Genomic DNA, 23,224 nt, shown 5'->3' with positions numbered 1-23,224 from the left:
GACTGTTAAATTCAGAGTGAATCTGTCAAGAAGGGCAAGTTTTGGTACAGCCAAGTGCCAAAACAGGAATGACAGGAGAAGAGAAGAAATATTGGTTATACAGGAGAATTATGTAGTTGAAGGAAAAAAAGTTTGGAAAGTTCCCCAAGAGTTAAAATGGGTTTTTAAGAGCAGAGTGGGGTTGTAGATACTGGAAAGATGGTTGATTGAGTTCCCAGCACCCACCTGGGTCTGATCACAGCCACCCGTAACTCCAGTTCCAGAGCACCAGGCACCCTCGTCTAGATTTCATGGGTGTTACGGAATATTTGTTTAACTATGTAATGGTGTGCTGCATTTGTTTAACTATGTAAAGATGTGTTGCTGTTTTACCTTGCCTACCTAAGGCAACTGATTGGTCTAATAAAAAGCTGGGTGCCCAATAGCAAGGGAGGAGGTATAGGTGGGACCTCAGGGAGAATGAGTAGGGAGAAATTTAGGCTCAGAAAAGAAAGAAAAGGAGACACTAGGGAGACACCAAGGGCCAGACAGACAGACAGACAGGGAGGAAGCAGGAAAGTAGGATATACAGAATGAAAGAAAGGTAAAAAGCCCCAAGGCAAAACATAGATGAGTAGAACAGTTAAGAGCTAGTGGGACAAGCCAAAGCTAAGGCCGAGCATTCATCATTATTAATAAGTCTCTGCATCTTTATTTGGGAGCTGTTGGTGGCCCAAAGAAAATTCCAACTATACCTTGTTATCCACACACACATATATATAAATAAAAGTTGAAGAACTCAGTCGTGTGCCACAAAGCAAAACTTAGCATATTAAAAATATAAAATGTCTTACAGACTATCATAAGCCACTACAGTGAGACTTAAGGGGTAAAGACAGAGCCCGTGAGATGGATTGGCAAGAAAAGGCACTTTACACCACTCCTGAAGACTTGAATTTGATCCCCAGCACACAAGGTAGAAGGAGAATTGGCTCCTGAAAGTTGTGTTCTGACCCACGCATCTCACTCATCGCTAAATGTAACAAAAATTGTAAACCAACCCCTCCCAAAATCTTAATAGCTTAAATAAAGAAACACAATTTTAATTATGTTTTTAGCTTTAGTGTTTTTTGTTTGTTTGTTTTTTCTGATTTTTTGAGACTGGGTTTCTCTGTAGCTTTCTTTGGAGGCTTTCTTGGAACTTGCTCAGTAGACGAGGCTGGCCTTGAACTCACAGATAGATCCACCTGTCTCTATTTCCTGAGTGCTGGGATTAAAGGTCTGCCTGTGTTACCACTGCCTGGCTTGCTTTAGTTTTTAAGACAGAATCTTGTGATGTAGCCTTGGCTAGCCTCAAATTCAATATCCTCCTGCCTTAGCCTCCTGAGTGTTAGGATTACATACCTGTGCCACCAAGCCAGCCCTCTAATTCTAAGTAACTCTTAGATATTCAGACATCCTTAAATCAAAGAGAAATTTAAAACTAAAATTAAAACAATGTAGAATACAATTACAGGGGCTGGGAATGGTGGTGTGTGCCTGTAATTCCTAAAATGGGAAGGCCAAGGCAGGAGGAGGGCAAACTGGAGGCCAGCCTTGGTCACTCAGTGAGATACTGTCTCAAAAGACAAATAAACAAGTCCATACTCAGCTTAAGACATACAGACAGTGTGCTGAAAATAAAATCCCTTCTGTACTAAGGGAAAAAATAATAAAAAAGGGCATAGTTTTATTGGTAGATTAGGGGACTCTGAGTTGGGAGTGGTACCTCTTTTCTAGGCCTCCTGGTTCTCTATGTTCATCTGTGTTTATCAGTTCACTGCTAAAAAGAACGCCTTACGCAGGCCGATCACTGTGAGTTCCAGTCCAGCCTGATCTACACAATAAGTTCCAGACCAGCCAGGGCTAATAGTGAGACCCTTAGTTTTAAACAAACAAAACTTCCTTATGAAGATGAAGTGAGTGCTCATGTACTTTCCTGAATTATGAAATGTTTGTGGACAACTGTGAATTTGCCAGTGACCCTGAGTGACCTTTGTGTTGCCTAGGTTCTCCAGGAGCAGATCCGTGCCAGGGACAACATCAGCTACGGAACTAATTCTGCCTTAAAGACACTGGAGATGCGCCAGCTTTCTGGCTTGGGGGATCTCCGGGGAAGAGTTGCAAGGTAGGTGTGCCAATTACTGCCCTCGGAATGCCCTATGGAGGTGTCTTCAGGAAGCAAGGACTGTTTGGGCTCGCAGTAGGAGGCTGCAGTCCATCAGGTGGGGAAGCCGTTGTCAGGGGCATGAGGTGACCGTTCTTGTGGAGTTCACAGTTAAGAAAGGATCAGAGGGAGATGGCTGCTGCTGGTAAGCTTGATTCTTTTCCTTTTTATTCAGTCTGGGACCCCACATTCTGGGCAGGTCTTCCCTCTTCACTTATATCCCTCTGTAAATACCTTATAGCCAAGCCCAGAGGTGTGTCTCCTAGGTGATTCTGAATTCAGTCAAGCTGGCCAGAAGATTACCCATCACAGCAGGGATTCAAATGTTGGAGACTTTACTCCTTAATTCTTACTTGACTCTGAGACTGTCAGAAAGTAAAATGCTCTCTGTAGTCTGTAGAAGTTTGTTGACCCAAGCTCATACCAGCATCCATGTGAGTGTGGAGGGCACTAACTACACACACACAGACACACAGACACACAGACACACAGACACACAGACACACAGACACACACACACACACACACACACACACACACACACACACACACACACACCACACGCAGACGCAGTTTCATTCCTGAAGCTGGCCAGGTCTTCATGGGAGGAAATGATCAGAGGGCGCCCTCTGCTGGCTGATGTCATTTGGTCAGGTAATAATAGTATGGTCATTGAATCAAATAATACAGTCAGGGCTTACTGTTTGTTCATCTGAAATGTTCATCTTTGTTATAATTAATTTTTTGTTTTATTTTCTGAAAGCATTGGCTTCCCATAGGCTGGAAATTTTAATATGTGTTTTTCTGTCAACGAGGAAAATGATTCTTCTCTTTACTTGGGTGTGTTCCACAAGCCCAGAGCCTTGGGATTACCTGGGGATTTTAAAAATGTATTTCATTTACATTTACACCTGTGTATTTATGTGTGTGCACACACAAGTGTGTGTACTGTGTCTCGTGTGTGGAGATCAGAGGATAATTGAAGAAGTCAATTTTCTCCACCACACTTGTCCCAGGGAACTCAAGTCATCAGACTTGGCAGCTCATGCTTTTATCGGCTGAACCATATCCCCGGCCCTTACCTGGGACCATATTAATAATGTCAAATATCACCACACCCCACAGCTACTGAACTGGAATCTGTTTCTAATGAGATGCCTGGATTCTGGGCACACTGGTATCTCAGAATTTTTGCTGGAGGCCTGACCTCTGGATTATGTTTAGCTGGCTGGGATGAAGTTGTATGGGTCTCTTCTGCCCTCTGCTGCTACCCAGAGCCAAGTACAAGTATGCAGCTAATAATGGGGACTTGGAGCAAAGAAACATTTCCAGCCTGCTTGGGTGACAATGAGCATAGATAAGCATGGGACTAGGTTAGGGATAGGGCATCTTTAGAGCAGAGACAGCCATGTTAGGGCGTGTTTTCGCAGAAACCTAGTGCTGTGTATGCTGGGTATGTGTGTTGGCAGCCGTTGCTTACGCATCAGTTAACGGCTGGAGGAGGGTTGTGAGGACTGGATGATGGATGCAGTGACCACTCCTCTGTGGCTCTTTGTTATTCTTCTGTTTGTTCACACGTGTGCGTGATTAGATTGGTTTATACAGTATAACCTGACCATCGGATAATGGTCCTCTCCATGCAAGAGGGGTTGAGCACATGGTAGCTGCTTAGCCTGAGAGAGCCACTGGTCTTCTGTCCATGTTGGAAACCCGAAGAAGCTGGAGTGTGATGTCAGTGGGGAAGGCAGCAGCAGCCCCGTAGCAGTAGCAAGAGGGTAGATAACCTTGCTAATAAGACACAAAGGCAATGAAGCAAAAACCAGCTTTCCCCCAGCCCTTTTTTTATTGGGGCTGCCTCAGGAAGGTGCTGCCATTTGGGCAGGGGTATCGTTTTACTTTTAATTGCCTGATCAGGTAAACCCCTCACAGGTGTGCCCAGTGGCTGGCTCCAGTCAAGATGATAACCAAAATTAACCACCACACCACTGTGGGTGCAGGTGGAGATTGAAGGCACATGTGTACAGCAGGGAGGGAGGGAGCATGCCACAAATGGGGACTGTCGGCACCTCAGCCAACAGTGAAAACTGGTGTCGTCTTACTGACATTGTAGCTAGTCAGAGAAGTCTCTTGTAATAGCTGCAGGAATCTCCCGTTGTGCATCAGTGGTTCAACTTCTCCAGCCGACTTGCTCCTTCCCGTTAACAAACACCTTGATTATAACCCTGCCCGGAGTGTTTGCTATAAGCACCCGATATTCTGGGCCTGTTTGGTGGTTATATCTGTCTTCCTCTTGGATGAGTTCATGTGAGATAAAAGCTCTTTGGCAAGATTTTGCCTTTCGTGCATCGATTACATAATTGTGTTGAAGAAGTCTAGCTTTTTAAAGCAATATTACTAAGTTACTAGGCTGACTTATAATTTCTTATTTGAAAGTGTAGTTTTTATGGATCTGTTCGTAATACAGTTAAGAGCAAACATGTCCTATTTCTCACTTGTAGATCTAGGCTAGGCAGGTTCTCCTTGAAGGTGAGGGGCATTCATCCCACTCAGCACAGTGGGATGTCGCCAGAGATTTGTCCATTTCTTCCTGAAGAAAATCCCACTTTTAGCTTCCCAGTTCCTACTGGAATGTTTGGTCCTGTGTTTGGCACATTGTCTGCATTTTCCCAAAACTCGGTGGCCATTTCTTTCTTCTCTGATAGGGTGTGGGGTGTGCCTGGTGGCAAAGTGATAGAGGGAAAATATCCATATGCCAAGGCATAAGTTCCCAACACCTGCCAAGTGGGAATTAGAGTGAGACAGCACTGGGACCTTCACAAGCGGAACAGTGGGCCTACAGTACTCACGCTCCCCACTTCTTGCTCTCACTCTTTCTCTCCCTCTCTTCTTCATTCCTTCCTTCCTCTATTTTCTTTATTTTATGGCATATAATTTTATGATATTTTAATATTTATATTTATTTTATGGTATGTAATTTATTTATATTTATAGAGATTTTATGATATAACTTACATATAATCAACAATGGGTGGAGCAGCTGGAGAGATGGCTTAGCACTTAAGAGTGTTCGTTGCTCTTCCAAAGGACCCAAGTCCCAGGATCCATGTCAGGTGGCTCACAACTCTCTATAACTCCAGCTCCAGGGACCTGACATCGTCTTCCAAACTCTGCAGTTTGGACACACACACACACACACACACACACACACACACACACACACACACACACACACGGGGGCATTTAAAAATAAAACTTGAAAGCATACAATAAGTTTGGTATATTCACTGTGCAGCCATCACAAATTAATTATAGAACATTTAAACAAATCAGAAAGAAACCCCATGGTATTGCAGTACCTCAATCCCTATCCATGGCAGCCAGAAAGTTCTTTCTGTCTCTAGAATTTACCTCTCTGGATGTTTCCTGTAAGTGGAATCGTACCTAACCCTTAGTTCTTTAAGACCAGCTTCTTACACTTAGCGTAGTGTTTTCAGGGTTCATCTGTAAAGTGTGTCAATACATCATTGCTTTCTATGGCTAAGAAACACCACATTTTGTTTCTTTATAAATTGAGTAGATGTGCTGTTTCTACTTTTTGTCTATTATAAATAATGCAGCTGATAATATCTGTTTATGAGGCTTTGTACCTTTGTATGCTTACATTTTTAAAAGTTTTATTTATTTTTATTTTATGTATATGAGTATTTTGTTTGCATACATGTATTATGCAATATGTAAGGGAGACCAGAAAAGGGTGTCATGTCCCCAGGAGTTGGTGTTAAAGATGGTTGTGCATGACCCTTTGTGGGTGCTATGAACCAAACTCCAGTTTTCTGGACATGCTCTTGACCACTGACCCATCTCTCCAGCCCTGAGATAGGTAGATTTTTATACATAGTGTGAGGTAGGGTTCCAAGTTCATTCTTTTGCATGCTTAGTTATTTTTCAACATCATTGGTCAAAAGTCCATTCTATTCCTCACCAAATTGTCTTGGTACCATACTGGAAAATCATTTGGGGTAGGGACACTTAAGTTCCTTCTTTCTCCCTTCCCTTGCTGCTACCTACCTCTCTAACTCTCTATCATTGTGTGTGAACCAGAGGTTAAGCTCAGCTGTTACTCTGGAGCCACCCAACAAACCATCCTGCTGGTCCCAACCTTTGTGTTTGTGCACTAGTGCATTTTTGGGTACATAGACATGTATGCACCATGGTGCCAGTGTGGAAGTCAGAGGACAATTATTGGGGGTTGGTTTTCTCTTGCCACCTTGTGGGACGCAGGGATTCAGTTCAGGTCCTTGGGCCCTGACACACATACCTCTATCCTCTGAGCCATCTCACCAGCCACTTGCAAACAAAACAACAGGATCACTAGCTGCCCTTGAGCTTAACAACTAGGCTAGACTGGCAGCCGGTGAGCCCATGAGATCTAACTACCTGTCTCTGCCTTCCCAGTGCCATGATTACAAGTGTATACTGTCTCTCATCTGGCTTAAAATTATTTTTATTATTTTTAATTATGTGTAGGTGTGCATGTGAGTCCAGGTACCTGGAGGTATAGCCTGTGGTGAGCTAGCTACCTGCCATGGATGCTGGGGACTGAATTCCCAAGAGCAAGAGCAGTACACACTCTTAACCACAGGGTCACCTCTCCAGCACACACCTGGCCTTTTTAAAAAGTGCATTTTTGAGGATCAGACTGTTCCTCGTGCTTTATTGTCTGAGCCTTCTCCACAGCCCAGAAGCTCAGTTTCTGAGGAGACCTTTCATCTCACAGTGCATTTTATAGTAGGAAATAGCAAGGCAGCTATCACACAGGCTTTTAAACTTTAATGAATGTGTGTTGTTTGCCTGGACAGGTGCGATGCCAGCATAGCCAGACTGTCTGCAGAACATAAGACGACCTACGAGGGCCTCCAGCACCTGAACAAGGAGCAGCAAGCAGCCAAGCTGATCCTGGAGACAAAAATCAAGGATGCAGAAGGACAGGTATGGCCCAGCAGATACCTTAGAAGAGGAGAGTTTGTTCTCAGCTAAGAACCAGGTGCTGCTTGGCTGTTGCAGAGCAGCCAGCCACACCACTGTGGGTTTATGCAAATCCTCAGTTCTTTCTGTCTTCCTTCCCTCTGACTTGCTGGAGTGGCCCCTCATGAATCTGGCAGCCAGATCATGGAGAGCTTCTGGTACAGTGCCAATTTAAAGATTCTTTCCTTTTATTCATAGAACAATTATAAATTATTTTACCTCCAAACTACCTCTCGAGCAGGTGAGTGACCCAGTATAGCTTTGCAAGCTGTTTCTCCCAGTGCCTGATTCAGGAAGTACGTTCTTTACTGACTGTGCTGAATTGTTTGTGCTGACTCTCACATGGTCTCTCTGTGGGACCCAATTAGGTCAAAGCTAGAGAGTAAGCTGGCAAAGGAATCTTAGGGTATTTTACTTTCAAATCCATAATATACTTCACGGAACAAAACTCTCAGCATTTCACCAGGTTGGTGTGTGTGTGTGTGTGTGTGTGTGTGTGTGTGTGTACATGAGTGCAGATGCTCCCAGAGGCCAGAGGACTTGGAGTCCCCCTGGAGCTGGGTTACAGGTGGCTATAACCCACATGACATGGGGCCTGGGGACTGAACTATGAGGGATATGTACTCTTAACTACTGAGCCATCTCTCCAGCTCCTACTTCATCAGATTTTTGTTGTTTGGCTGGTTTTTGTTACAAGCTTCCCTTTCATAACAGGGCTAGCCTCCTAGGACTTTCCCTCAGCATCTGGGTAATTTACTGAATAAAAAGTACTTACCCCTTAACTTCAACTATTTTCATCAAGGAACCAAAGCTACTTATGAAAAACAAAAACAAAAACAAAAGGCAGGTCTTTGGGTTTTTTTGTTTTGTTTTGTTTTTGTTTGTTTTAAGATGAGCCGAACTTGGTTTCACAGCACGGGTATATAATCCCAGACAGTCTAGAGGCCAAGGTAGGAGGATTGCACGTTCAAGTCTAGTATGGGCTAAAGAGTTAGGCCAACCTGAACAATTTAGATATCTCCAAATAAAAAGTAAAGACAGGTGGCTCAGTGGGTAGAGGTACTTGCCACCAAGTCTGATGACCAGAGTCCAAGCTCTGGAACCCACATAATGGAAGGACAGAACTGACTTCCACATGTTGTCCTCTGATCACCACACAGGAGCTATGGCGTGTACACATCTATATACATACACACAAAGGAAATAAATAAACATTAAGAACAAGTTTAAAGACAAGGCTAAGGCATAGCTCAGCACTGAGTGTTTATTAGCGTTTACAAAGCTTGAGATTCAGTTCCTAGTACTGGAGCGGGGCTGTGTGGGGTGCGTGGGGGTGGGTGGGTGAGATTATTACATAAGAAAATAGATGCTTCCTGGTAGCCAAGGTGAGCATCACACAGAGATCCCCCAAAAGAAGCATTGTTATTTTGTTGTTGTTATTGATTCAGATCTTACATGTATCATGAATCTTTAAGTAGGAATGTTGAACAACACTTAACTTTTTGGAAAATGTGATCATTTCATACAGGACTAGTTTACCATTAAATTGTGGTGAAAACAAAACCCAAATAAAGACAACGACCACAGATCAATAACGGAGAAAGGAGCAGAGGGATGTGGCCCACACAGGGTCTTCTCTGGGGCTTCACTTGACGAGGAGGTACATTTGGAACCTTGATGCAATTGTAATCCATAGAAATTCCACCCTCCATGACTGGCAGCCACAGTGCTGGTGGAATTCCAAGGAAGCGATGGCTGCACACCATGACAGCTGTGGAGGTGCCAGCTCTGGGCAGGAGTTGGGCTTGCTCATGAGAGAGCTGTGCAGTTTAGCACCCATTGCATGATGACTATTTTGGCAGTGCCCCCAACTTGATTTTTGCTGGGTGTGTAAAGAAGAAAACAAAGGTAGTGTCTAGGTAGATGGTGCCATAGTTAAAGTGCCCTAGGGAGACTGTATCAAAGTTAAAGTGCCCATGAACACAAGCAAAAGGACCTGAGTTTGGATTTGCAGCACCCACTTAGAGCTGCTCACTGTGGGGGCTGGAGAGATGGTTCCACAGTCAAAAGCACTTATTGTTCTTGTGGAGGACCTGAGTTCAGTTCCTAGTACCCATAGTAGCTCACAATTGTAACTCCAGTCCTAGGGAATCTTCTGAGCTCCTCAGGCACTAGGCATACATGTGGTGTACATACATTCAGGCAAACTCTCATACACATAAACTAATCTAGAAAAGTGTTTTTAAAAAGCTGGACACTGTAGTATACCCAGAACTGGGCAGTGGAGACAGGGTGATGTCTGGAACTTATTGGCCAGACATTCTAGTTAATAGGTGAGCTCCATGTTCAGTGAGAGACCCTGACTCAAAATATAAAGTGGAGAATGATTAAGATAACTCCTGTTGCCGGGCGTTGATGGCGCACGCCTTTAATCCCAGCACTCGGGAGGCGGAAGCAGGTGGATCTCTGTGAGTTCGAGACCAGGCTGGTCTACAAGAGCTAGTTCCAGGACAGCCTCCAAAGCCACAGGGAAACACTGTCTCAAAAAACCAAAAAAAAAAAGATAACTCCTGTTGACAACTGGCCTCCATATGTACACACACACACACACACACACACACACACACACACACACACACACACACACGGAAAGAGGACACCAACTCCTAAATGGACTTAAAGTGACTCTTAATGTCACTGGCCAGCATAGAGCATATGACATGTCTTCTAGAATGCCCTCTGAAGACACGATGTGAGATCTTTATAATCCGATCTTCTTTTCCAGATTTCTCAGCTTTTGAGCAGAGTGGACCTGTCCATTTCAGAGCAGAGCACCAAGCTGAAGATGTCCCACAGAGACAGCAATCACCAGCTTCAGCTCCTGGACACCAAGTAAGTCATCATGAAATTCACATTTTCTCCCTCTTGCTTTTATTTTAAAATATAATGTTTAAATTTTGTCTGTCGTAAAGATTTATTTTTATTTATGTCTATGTGGAAATGCACATGAATGCTGTGCTGACAGGGACCAGAAGAGGGCATTGGAGCTGGAGTTGCAGGTGGTTGTGAGCAGCTGGATATGGGTGCTGGGAACTAAACTCCCACCCTCTGGAAGAACATCAAGCACTCTTAACTGCTGAGCCATCTCTCCTGCTCACCTCTTGATTTTTATTTATCACACAGAGTGAAAACAATAGATGAGGGTCAGCATTGGGCATCTTCTTCTATCTTGTTCCACCTTTTTTTTTTTTTTGAGGCAGAGTCTCTCACTGATTCTATCAGATTAACTGGCCAGTGAGACTCTTTTTCTATCTCCCCAGTGCTGGGGTTATGGATGCCATCATGTCTAGATTTTTCATGGATTCTGGGCATCCAAACTCTGGTCCTCATGTTTGTGCAGCAAGCACTTTACCCACCGAGTTGTCTTCCCTGCCCCTAGTATGTATTTGTCAAGCACTTGACTAGGGGCCATGGATCTAGTAATGAAGAAAAAAACAAAACAAAACAGACCTTGTTCTTTTCTTCTTTTTTTTGTTTTGTTTTTTTTTTTTTTGTTGTTGTTGTTTTGAGACAGGGTTTCTCTGTGGCTTTGGAGACTATCCTGAAACTAGCTCTTGTAGACCAGGCTGGTCTCGAACTCACAGAGATCCACCTGCCTCTGCCTCCTGAGTGCTGGGATTAAGGGCATGTGTCACCAATGCCCGGCCCAGACCTTGTTCTTAATCCTGTAGAGTCTACAGTTTAGGGAGCTGATGACCAGGTGTCAGATAAGGAGTTAATCAGGGTATGCGGTTATGTTAGGTTAACTAATGGTTCCCCCAAATTCTCTATGTGAACATTTGTTAATTTTTAGGGAAAGGAGCATGCAGGTGTGACTAAGTAGCTTCATCTGGGAATGTAGCTCAGGAGTAAAGTGCTTGTCTAGGATGAGTGAGGCTCCCAGTACTAGAAAAAAACATGCCTTTAAAAAAATCTCTGTGTGTGAGTGCATACCATGGTATAGGGGTGGAGGTTGGGCTCAACCTGGGGTGTTAGATCTCATCTCCACTTTGTTTGAGAGGGGGTCTGTGGTTGTTCACCACTGTGTACTCCAGGCTAGGTGGCCTGAGAGCTTCTTGGGTTTCCTGTCTCTGTTTCCCATCTTGCCATGGGGGTGCTGGAATTATAGACCACTTCTGGCTTTACATGGGTTCTGGGGATCAGAACTCAGGTCCTCATGCTTGCACAGCAAAGATTTTTACCCACCGAGCCCTCTCCCTAGCTCCCTAAAGAAAGTTTTAAAATGGATGGGTCATTCAAGCAAGCCTGACATCATCACTAGAGTCCCGAGAGGAAAGCACTGGTAAAGAATAGCAATCCTGGCCATGCTAACTTCTGGGAGAGTGTGACAGGCTGTAAACTTGGGTCTTCTAAGTCCTGATAGTGGCTAATGTCTCAGTCTGTTCGGATAGCGTGTATTAGTTCAGCTGCAGGATGGTTCAGTGTTCTGTGGTCAGTGTTCCAGGGCAGACAGGGCAGCTCTGACGACTCAGTGTGGCGCCCCAACAGCTCTGGCCCTTGCACTTCCCCGGCTGCCACAGAGGGAAAATCCAGGGCAACAGCTCCGTTTTGAAGAATGCAAATCAGAGCCATGCACTTTTTCTCTTTCCTGCACTGCCAGTCACTTGACTTACTGGTGCACTGCACTGTAACTATTACTTTTTTTCATTGCTGTGACCTACAAAAAGCAGCTGAGGAATGAAGATGACAGTTTGGCTCACAGTTTGAGGAGATACCATCCACCATGGTGATGAACATGTGGTAGCAAGAGCATGCGGTGGCTAGTCTCATTGTATCCATAGTCAGAGGCCAAAGAGATGGATGCTGGTGCTCAGTGTACTTTGTCTTTCCCCCCCCTTTTTATTAATCTGGGACCCCAGTCCATAGGATGGTGTTTTACACATTCAGAGTGGGTCTTCCCTCTTCTTTAAATCCCTCTAGAAATACCCTCACATACAAGGTATGTCTCCTACTTGATTCCAAATCAAGATGATACAGAAGATTAACAATCACATACACCTTGCTGCAAGGGAAGCTAGTAAATGTGATGGCTGGCTAGGGTCTTTAGCCACTATCAGGACTTAGAGGACCCATGTACTCCAGTGACAGGTGAAGACTCCTTATATAAGAAAACCAAAAATAGACATTTCAGAACAATTAGTGACTTTAGTGGGTGCTCTTGTTGTTATTTAAATACTATATCTACATCGATTATTCATCTACACATATCTTTATATATTCTATACTTTCATCATATGTTATAGTACAAATAAGGTAATTAAGGGAAGTAGCATGCATTGATCGTTATTTTAAAGATTGTGGGAAGGGCAGGCGCTAGAGGAATGGATTGTTGTAGAGGTGCTTTCCATTTTCTGTCTGATTTTTTGTCTGCTTGTTTTTGTTTGTTTTGAGACAAAGTCTCAAGTAGCCCACGCTGGCCTTGGATTCACTATGACCTTGATCCTCCTGGCTCTACCTCCCAAGTGCTGGGATTGCAGGCATGTTCCAATATGCCTAGTTTATTTCCTACCGGCATAAATCAGACTTTGTCCATATGGGGAAAGAGCAATAGGTAACATGAGAGAGAAAACAAGCTAGCCTTTAGTCCCGGGAGATACAAGGAAGGAAAGTACAGGTGAGGAGAGGATTCTGAAAGAGGAGATGAAGGATGGTGTGTCCTCTGAGCAAGGAGAACGTGGACCCTTAGAACTGCAAAGGTTAGTAGCCCCTGGCATCTCTATCACTGTGTCACCTCAGTGCCTATGCTGCCAGCTCCTATGGGTAGGAGCATCAGCAGATGCTTTTCTGTTGTATGTTTCTGTCCTCCACCGGCCTCATGTTGCATGTGGTCCTAGGACACCATTCTCATTGAACTGATATTGTTTAACATTACTTAAAACTGTCTTACATCCAACTTGCTTACGTGCCTGCTCTTTCCTTTCTTTTGTTATTATTTCAGATTTAAAGGTACAGTCGAGGAGCTCAGCAACCAGATTTTATCTGCGCGGAGTTGGCTGCAACAAGAACAAGAACGGATAGAGAAAGAACTTCTACAGAAAATCGATCATCTTTCCTTGATTGTTAAGGAAAACAGTGTAGGTGTTGACGTTTTTTCAGTAACAGATACTCAGTGGAGGCGTGCAGTGTCTCACTAGTACCTAAACACCTAGCACCAGTTAATTTGGCGCCACCCAAAGGTGTTCGGGCATTCCCACCTTTGTATAATTTCCACATTCCTTTCCTCCTCTCCCACTTCCCCTTTCTGTTTCTCTTCCTTCCTTTGTTCTGGGGATCAAACCCAGGTTCACATACCTGCTGTCTCAGTTTCTTTTCCTGTTGCTATGAGAAAGTAAATACTCTGACAAAAGCAACTTAAGGGAGAAGAAGTTTATTCTGGTCCACAGGTCAAGGTATACTTCATGATGGTGGTCAAGGCGGCAGGACGGGGGGCACAGATGGTCATGTTGCATCCATTACAGGAAGCAGAGAGGGGTGAAGACCGGCCGCTGCTCAGCTCTCTTCCCACTTACACAGTTTGGGGTCTCATCCAGGAAATGGTGCTTCCCACAGGGGTTGGGTCTTTCCACCTCAAGCAAATCAAAATAACGCCCCTCAGGTGTACCCAGAGGCCTGGTTCCCGGTTGGTTCTAGATTCTGTTAAATTAATAATTAACACTGACCATTATAAATGCTAATCTTGAACTTCATCACCCAGCCATGCCCCCATCATCCCCTGCCCTTCATAAAGACAGGGAGTGCTTTGATTTATGTTGGTTGACAAAGGGCAAACTGAACATTTCAGCTAATAAATGCAATTGTCTACCACATATTTCTAAATAAAGCTATCGGTTACCTACTTGATCCTGTTTTTATATTTGTTTTTAATGTTGCTATCTAATTTTTTTCTTTCACCAGTGTTGAGTGACTCTCTGTCCCTCCAGGCCCCTCCAACACACTGTAACAACAGTGTGCCTTCACTCTCCCAGGGCGACAGGTCACACTCCACCATTTTCTCAACCGCTTCTGCTTCCATCCCCTCTCTCAAAGAGCTAAGGTTTGCAGAACTGCTAAAAAATATCTTCAAAAAGTCTTGCATTTATCGTATTTAAAAGCATTGGGTTTGGAAACCGGTGACAGACAGGCAAATTGTGCTGGGTTCTCTTTTCTTGCCTGGCTTCCTCCCGTGGGGTTTTGACTGAGCAGAAGTGGCTGGTGTGGTTTGCAGGTCCATCCGACTGCTTGCTCCAGGTGTTGAGCCGTTCCTTGAATTGTAGGCTCTGTGTCAATGCCAGCACAGGAGCGTTGTCATGTCACACCTGGTGAGGGCTTGGTGTTCATAGTTTGACCAGTAAAGCACCTGGATGCAGAGTTTCACAAAACACAGGTATAGTGAACTGCAAGGACAAGGAAATACTCAGTATTTCAGATCTTTCCCTTTGACTCTTCCCCTACTTTTCTTGGATCTACTCATGGTTGTGCCTTGGCACATCCTGACCCACTTGTGAAGTTCTGAGTCTGTGGTTTACTGTTTGATTTTCGCATGGGCTTAAGCCAACAGTAAGCTCCATGATCACAGTGGATTCACTAAGATGGAAGCTTGCTTGTCTCTCATGTGAACAAATACAGGTGGGCGTCTTTCAGGATAATCGTGAGGTGAGGGCTTACCAGTCTTCAGGGAGCCAGATCCCTTTTATGTTAGCTTTCTGCCAGCCTCGGAGAGCAGCCCTTGTCCCCAGGATTCAGGATGGCTGAAAGATCTCCAGCCATTGACCGAATGGTAGAAACAGGAGGGAAAGGGGGGAGAGGTAAGGATATACAGCAAGTGTATTTTCCCTTTTTCTGGAAGCAGTTACATGCACTTGTTCTTACACCTCATTGGCTAGATCCCATGGCCACACCAAACGCAGGAGACAGAAGGAAATGTAGACTTCCACTCTGAGTGACCTTTGAGAATGGACCCAGGAGGGACAACAAGAAGCCATTATGGTTCTGGTCCCTGCAGATGTTAAGTGCTATATGGTCGATGTGAGACAAGGCCTATGCTCTTCTTTTGCAATAACCAAGTGTAATTCTTATCACGGTCCCCAGGGAGCCAGTGAAAGAGACATGGAGAAGAAGCTCAGCCAGATGTCGGCCAGACTTGACAAAATTGAGGAGAGCCAGAAGAAGAATGTGGAAGGACAGAGAGGGAAGCCGGAAGAGGAGAAGGTGCATGGGCGGATCAGCAAACTGGAGTTACAGATGAGCGAGGACATGAAGGAGATGAAAGCGGAGGTTAATGCTGGTAGGTCAAAACCCCGAAGCTTGTGAGGCTTATTTGTCTAAAAAGCCATTCATTGAGATTTCCCCTGAAACCGAGACTGAGCTTGCTAGGAAAACAAAAAACAAAAAACAAAAAACATCGAAATGTCTTTAGTTGCTTTTCTAAGTATCTGGGCAGTATTGAACAAAGATGCTAGCTAATTTATTTATTTATTTATTATATGGTGCAACTTGCTAGGCAAGCTCTCTGCCAGTGAGCTATACTCCCAGACCTAAAGTACTAGTTCAATTGCAGGTCTATGAAACATCTCCATGAGACAGACAAACAAAATGTTTAACCCTGCTAATGATGGACATTTTCTTTAGTGCCACCTACTGATTCCTTTCTGTGTATGGCCAAGATTGATGGATCTCTGAGGCACTTTTGACGGCTACTTCTGCACTGCTGGCCACATGCATGTGGTCCACGGGTGTGGAGTCAGCTGTCTCCCACCTTTTAAACCCTTTTCCTAATCAAAATCTCATTTAAAAGATTCTGTGTGTGTGTGTGTCTGTGTCCGTCTATCTGTCTGTCTGTCTGTCTGTCTGTCTGTCTGTCTCCCTCTGTGTGTGTGTGTGTGTGTGTGTGTTTGTGTGTTTGTGTGTGTGTATACACTCATGGAGGCCAGCAGGGGCATGTTAGATCTCTGGGAACAGGAGCAATAGGTGTTTGTGAGCTACCTGATGTGGGTGTGGGGATCTGAACTCCAGTCCTCTGATAGAGCGGTACAGTGTTCTTAAACTCTGTTCTAGCTAGGGGTCCTGTTGCTGTGATAAAACATCATGACTGTTATAATTAAAAAACAAAAAGCAGCACAAGAGAGAAAGATACCATTCAACAGAGCTCATGTGGAGAGTTTTTTGTTTGTTTGTTTTTATTAAGGAAAATGGAATGGGACAAGGGGGAGGGGAGGTGGGAGAATAGTCTCTGGGGGACAGGAGCAGCAGAAAAAAGGCAGAAAGGCACGTCGAGGGAGGGGGGAGACACAGAGAAAGAGGAGAGAGAGAGAGAGAGAGAGAGAGAGAAGAGAGAGAGAGAGAGAGAGAGAGAGAGAGAGAGATGGGAGGTCGGTAGGGCCCTTTCAAAAGGGAACATAGTGAATGTGCACAGGTGGTGCTCTTAGTGGCTGCAGCTGAGGACCTATCCCGTCAGAGCCCCAAGGGCAGGCCAATACAGATGCGTGAATACTAACAATTACCAAAGCAACTTGGGGAGAAAAGGGTTTATTTGGCTTACACTTCCATATCACTGTTCATCATTGAATGAAGAGTCAGGACAGGAACCGAAGCAGGGACCCGAGGCAAGAATTGATGCAGAGGCCACGGAGGAGTGCTGCTTACTGGCTTTTCTGCTTTCTTATAGAATCCAGAACCACCAGCCCAGGGGTGACAACCTATAATGGATTGGGCCCTTCCCCACCAGTCACTAATTAAGGAAACGCCTACAGCCCAGTCTTATGGAAGCATTTTCTCAATTGAGGATCCCTCCTCTCTGATGATTGTAGCTTGTGTCAAGTTGATATAAAACTAACCAGGGCAACCACTGATACATCTCTTCAGCCCTCAAACATTTTTTAGATTAAAAAAATGTTTATTTGTATATTTAAAGCTTGTGTTTTGATGTATGTAACAAACTGGTGACTTCACATAAATTAACCTACCTATCATCTCACATGGAGGTGGTATATATGTGTTTGTGTCTGTTATATATGCTATATATGTGTGTATATGTATGTGTATATATGTGTATGTATATTGTATATGTGTATGTATGTATAGATTATGGTGTGTATGTATGTGTGTATATATATGTGTGTATGTATTCATGTGTACCTTGAGTCAACTCTTTCAGCAAAAACCCTAAAGACAATATATTGAATTTTCCTCAAGATGTGTATTAGATCTCTATCGGGACTTGTTCATTCTATGTATTGTGCTGTTTTTACCCTTTGACCCGAGCCTCCTTACTCCCTATCTGCCCACATCATGTCCCTTGTATCTGCCATTTTATTGTTTTTATTTAATTTCTTTTCCCTTTGAATCGTCATATGAAACCATGAAGCATTTCTTTGTGTGTGTGTCTCCCTTCATTCAGCATAGTGTTCACAGTCTCAGCTGTGTTGTGGCAAACAGTGAGGCCTGCCCTTTTGTAAGGCTGGATAATTTTGATGGCATATACACATACTGCATCATCTTTGTTCACCTCTCTTGACAGACACTTTAGGTTGCTTCCGTGCCTCAGTTATAGGGAATAATGTTGCAATAAACGTCAGCATGCCAGGGCTGAAGAGATGGCTCAGCAGTTGCATAGTGAGGCCCCGTCCCCCCCCCAAAAAAAATAAAACAATAAAAAATTTTTAAAAAAGGCAGGCAGTCTGGCTGTGGTAGCATAGGCCTTTCATCGCAGCACAGAGGCAGGGATGTGAGTTTGAGGCCAGCTCAAACTACAAAGAGAGTTCCTGGGCAGTCTTGAAACACCTCTTCCCCCCCAAAAAAAAAGAAAAGAGGGGGGAAAATGGTGGGGACACACACCAGAGTGAGGATCTCGTTATGAGGTGCTTGTTTCCTTCTCTGCGCGTGTCCGGTAGTGGCATTGCTGGGCTGTAGGATAGCTCTGCTTTTAATGTCTGTAGAGGCCTTGCTGCTGTTTTCCACTTTAGCTGCAACTTTTTTAAATGCATGTTTTTATGTTGCCTTGGCTGGTCTGGAACTCACTGTGTAGACCAGGCTGGCCCAGAATTCTGCCTCCCAGGTGCTGGGATTAAGGGCATAGACCACCACACTGGGCCTTTGCTACATTGTGTTTAATTCCCACAGCCATCTTTGGGATTCTGCTGTCCACATCCTCAGTGCTGGTTAGTCTGCTCTTGCTCATGGCCTTCCTAAAAAGTGTTAGCGACATTTCAGCAACTGTAGCTGTGCTTCCTGATGAGTGATGCTGAACACCCTCTCTTATACATCTTCCTTCGTTCCTTCGTTCCTTCGTCCCTCCCTCCCTCCCTCCCTCTCTTCCTTTTTCTTGATGAGGTCTTTGATCCAGGCTGGCCTCAAACTATCTAGGTAGTGAGGATGACCTTGAACTTATGATCCTTCTGCCCCTAACCTCTGAGTGCTTATATCACAAGTGTACGATACCAAGCCCAGCTTAATGGGTGCTTTACTAGGATGGAACCCAGGACTTTGTGCATGCTAGGTGAGCACTGTAGCCAGTTCTTTACCTCATTACAATTCAAATCTAGGATCACACACAGTTGTTGGCACTTATGCTCATTTACTTAGTCTTGTGTATCTGGATCAATTCCTCTGTGATGCAGTTTTGTTTCTGAGATGGAGTCTAGCCAATCGGTAGTGGCACATGCCTTTAATCCCAGCAGAGGCAGGCAGATCTCTGAGTTTGAGGGCAGCTTGGTCTACGAAGAGCAAGTTCCAGCACAACAAAGGCTGTTACATAGGCTGGGGGGGAGGGCAGGGATGGAGGGGGAGAAAAGGAGTCTAGCTGTGTAGAATAGGCTGGCCTCAAACTCATAGTCTTATCTTAGTCTTCCAAGTACTGAAATGCAGGCATATGCCACCATGCCTGGCTGAGCCCAGTGGATGCCCTCTGCTCTGGCCATCTGATCACAGGTTTAAGCTGTGATTTCTCTCAGGGATAGTGGTGTGAGCTTTGATCACGTGGTGAAAGTAGCATCTGCCATATTTCTTAACTGCAATAGTCCCCCTTTGTAATTAAAAAGCAGTTTTCATGGAGATCCCCATCCAGGGTTGACCCCTAGAGTCTCAGCATTGTCAGAACCAGCCATTACTGGTTGTAGATGGTTAACCCCTGTGATGTTTGCCTCTTCCTCAAGGGTTTACAGCCATCTACGAAAGCATAGGATCCCTCAGGCAAGTGCTGGAAGCCAAGATGAAGCTGGACAGGGACCAGCTACAGAAGCAGATCCAGCAGATGCAGAAGCCAGAAACTTCCATGTGAAGAGGGTTGGGACAAGGACCTGACAGGAGATTGCCTGTGGGGCTAAGAGCCAGACACCTCTGCAGCCAGACCATGGCTGCATTCTGGATCCCATCAAGGGTGTGCATGTGCCAAGAAACGTGTTCTCATGGGTCTAACCGTTTACCTTCGGTATTGAAAACACCCTTTATTTAAAAATCTTAAATACAATTTTTACAACTTTACTTCCCTATCTAAGTGCAGTTGAGCCCTATGCCCTCAGATTTTGAAAGGCTTTTATGAATGAAAAGAATTTATTTTCAATGCTTGATGCTCTAGCCAAGACTACTATTTTGGAAAAAAAAAAACTGCCATGGTAATTTTTTTTTAATTAAGAAATGAGTGAATTGCTACAAGTATATGATGCTCCTCACCCTACATTAAGAGTGTGTCCTGGTAGATTAGATTTCAGCTTTAAGTCCACATCTGGATTGTATTACTGTTGTCTATGCATTTTTTTTAAACGTCGGGTTATTTTCTTGTAAATCACCTGTCTTTTGTAGAGAGGAGAGATTTAACACTGGGGGAAGAAAACCTTGACATTTATATAATGAAAATAGTTTTTTAAAAAGTTGATAACTGCCATATAGATTACAAATTAAGTGGAAACTGACAACATTTATCTAGATCCCACAAGGCACAATATTTATATCCACCTAGAGGTATCAGCCTTTAATATTTAAAGCTATTTTTGGAACCATTCACAGCTGGTGTAGCCAATAGCCATATATTTAATAATGGGGTGGTGGCTAAGCAGTCTGTTTATCGAACAGTTAATTGTTCCTCAACTGTAATGAACATGAGAATTTTTCAGACTTTACGATTTCCCTAAATGTTCCCCAAGTAGATACTAAGTGGTAGGGTTTATAGACATTTGCTGTAACTGTATATTTGTGCCTTGGTTTTTATCACATCACTGTACTGTCCCATGTTAAAAAAAAAAAAAAAAACTAGCAAAACAAAGTGTGGTAAACACTTCAGGGTTGTGATGTAAAACTGGGATTCTATGTATATTTTTTTAAATGTCCTAACAGTTTTATCACCATGACCATGACAGACTGCAATTAGCATCATTTACACACACTTTTGTATGGACAGAGAGTCAAACTGATGCTAACTTTATCATACCGTGAAGAGACATGTCCTGGCACATTGGTAGGTGTTTGAGTTGTTATAGACTTGAGCCTGTGCTGTTTGCTCGCCTGTGAGTCTGTCATAGCTGACAGAAGACACCCGTGTGAAAGTGTGAGGGCACCCCAGGAGAGAACGGGAGCACTTAGAAGTTCCCCGAACACCACCTTGTCTTTTCCTTTCCTCTCTCATTTGCAAGGACTCAGGAAAATAAAAATGGTTTTCTACTTCTAGAATAAATCACAACAAGATTCTAACTGGCTCTTACTGTTGACCCGTGTAAGGTATGCTGCTAAAGTACCTAATATTTCACTCTTGGTAGCTTGACAGTGTTTGTTTTCATTTGGACTCATGAGAGGCCATGTGAGGAATATGTATCCATCATGCATTTCTTCTTTTCCCCGTAAATATTTTCATCTCTAGATAAGAAGATCTTTCTGCCTAGAAGTCCCTGGTGTTCAGAAAGTGCTTTTTTTTCCTTTGTGCTAGGTTAGCCCTGTTTCATGGAGAGATTAAGCACAAGTCTCAGGACAGGGCCACGCCCCCTTAGCGTCTCTCTCCTTTGGGGGCTCTAAGGGAGAAAGAAGAGCACAGATGACACCTGGGAAGAGGGGGGCAGGTGACACCAGCTGACTCTGGCCAAGCAGGTGGTGTAAGCAGGTGACGCAACTGCTGGTGGAATCGCCTAGGTGCTCAAGATGTTTCCTGTGTGTGACAAGGAACTGGGGCGGGGACTCTACACCCTAGTTGATTGGGGTCACTTGGGGGAGTTTAAAGAGCTACTGATGCTGAACAACCTCCAGACCAATTAAGTCAGCATCTGGGAGGCAGCCACCAGCATCAGTATGTGTCACCCCCCAACCCCGCCCCTCCCCCCGTTTTTGGGTGTGCAGCTGGGAGGCCAGCCATCCAGCGAAGACAATGGAGCAATCTTCTTGCCAAAGTTTAAAGGAGAATCAGCTATCCTGTCTTTTCCTTTACCAGAGATTTGCAATAAAAAGAATAAAATTTCCAAATATGTGTGGCATGGGACTTTTAAATGGGAAGAGTTTTTTAGTGTGGGGTGAAAACTTTGGCAGGCCAACTGCCTTAGGAAAGGTACCACTTTGCTTTCTTGAGAAATCTGATGCAGGCACGAGTGTGTGCACGTGTGTGTGTGTGTGTGTGTGTGTGTGTGTGTGTGTGTGTGTGTGTGCATGAGCCTTGGCTCAAGACGTCAGAAGAGGGCGTCGGGACCTTTGGAACTGAAATTACAGATGGCTGTGAGCCACCCACCATGGGTGCTGGGGACTAAATCATGTTCTCTGATCTTAGCTGCTATACCATCTCTTGAGCTCCTGTGTGTGCTCACTCATTTTGTTTAACGGTATCTAGTTAAGTACCATTCTACAGAGAAAACGGAGTCACAGAAAAATGAATCAGCATGCCTCAGATCCCACAGCTCATAAATAGGAGCCCTGGTTCTGGTAGGTACCTGGATTACACATCCTGGCTTTCCTATGACAAGCCACCACCATGGCCTGGCTGACCATTCTTTCTCATTACCTTTGTTTGAACTCACTCTATAGCTGAGAATGACCTTGAACTTCTGATCCTCCTGCTGCCACCTCTCAAGGGCTGGAATTAGAGGGTGGAGCCACCGTGCCCACACTTACCTTATTTTTTAATTATATTTTTTACTTATTTGTGTGGGTATATACAAGTACATGTGTGTATTTGTGTGGGGGTGTCACGGTGCATGTGTAGGGGTCATTGAAAAACCTGTGGGAGTCAGCTCTCTCCTTTCACTAAATGTGCTTTGTATAAACTGATGACATGACCATCTATGGTGTGATTAAGGGGAATGTTTTCATTATAGATATGAGAGGCATCTGGAAAAGTCTAGAGCAGAGAAGAAAGAAGTAGAATGAACATGGCCAACAGACTGGACCCGGCCAGGGCTAACTGTGAGAGAGAGAAGAATAGTAAGGGATAGAGAGTAGAGAAAACACAGAGAAGCAGAGAGAGACAGAGCATAGTGAGAATAGCAGGGTTATAAGGAGAATGAGTAGTTGGAGGGAGGGAGGCTGGTGAGTCAGAGCACTTGACAAGAGCAAGGATGTCACCATGAACTTTGAAAGGTATAACAGATACTTAGGATACTGAAGGAGCCTGGAAGCCAGCTACTGAGCACCATGGGTAGTAGCCATAAGTCTCATGCCAGAGATAAGGAAATGACTCCTTTTGGTAGAGGAACAGGCTTCACAAGTTCCTGAGGAATGCTCACCTTTGACTGCCAGAAATCCTCCTATAGTTCAGGTGAGCTCATTTCTGCATTTTGGAATTTGGGATTTGAGTTTCCTTTGGATCTGACAGGCTGGAGAGCTCAAACCCAGGTCAGGGGGTTTTGCTGTAAAGCCTTTACCTGACAAGTCATCTCACTGGCCTTGAATTCACTAACTTCTGTATATCAATAATTAACCCATTAAAAAAAGGAATCAGGCTGGGTGGTGGTGGCACATGCTTTTAATCCCAGCACTTGGGAGGCAGAGGTTCAAGGCCAGCCTGGTCTA

At 44.3% G+C, this 23,224-nt stretch overlaps 1 protein-coding gene across 1 annotated transcript in view; it reads left to right on the top strand.

Annotated features, from left to right (window-relative positions):
* Fam81a (family with sequence similarity 81 member A) overlaps nt 1-19,672 on the top strand; it is a 34,429-nt gene extending 14,757 nt beyond the window's left edge. The window contains exons 3-8 of the mRNA XM_035444452.1: nt 2,028-2,146; nt 7,045-7,174; nt 9,996-10,102; nt 13,209-13,344; nt 15,338-15,533; nt 19,399-19,672. Coding sequence (XP_035300343.1) covers nt 2,028-2,146; nt 7,045-7,174; nt 9,996-10,102; nt 13,209-13,344; nt 15,338-15,533; nt 19,399-19,523 — 813 coding nt within the window. The 3' untranslated portion in view covers nt 19,524-19,672. The remainder of the gene's footprint in view (nt 1-2,027; nt 2,147-7,044; nt 7,175-9,995; nt 10,103-13,208; nt 13,345-15,337; nt 15,534-19,398) is intronic.
* Nucleotides 19,673-23,224: the final 3,552 nt, after the last annotated feature.

The sequence above is a fragment of the Cricetulus griseus genome, chromosome 4 (genome assembly GCF_003668045.3).
Source record: "Cricetulus griseus strain 17A/GY chromosome 4, alternate assembly CriGri-PICRH-1.0, whole genome shotgun sequence".
Classification (NCBI taxonomy): domain Eukaryota; kingdom Metazoa; phylum Chordata; class Mammalia; order Rodentia; family Cricetidae; genus Cricetulus; species Cricetulus griseus.
Note: the sequence above shows the minus strand (reverse complement) of the source record. Positions and strands in the feature narration are given on the sequence as shown.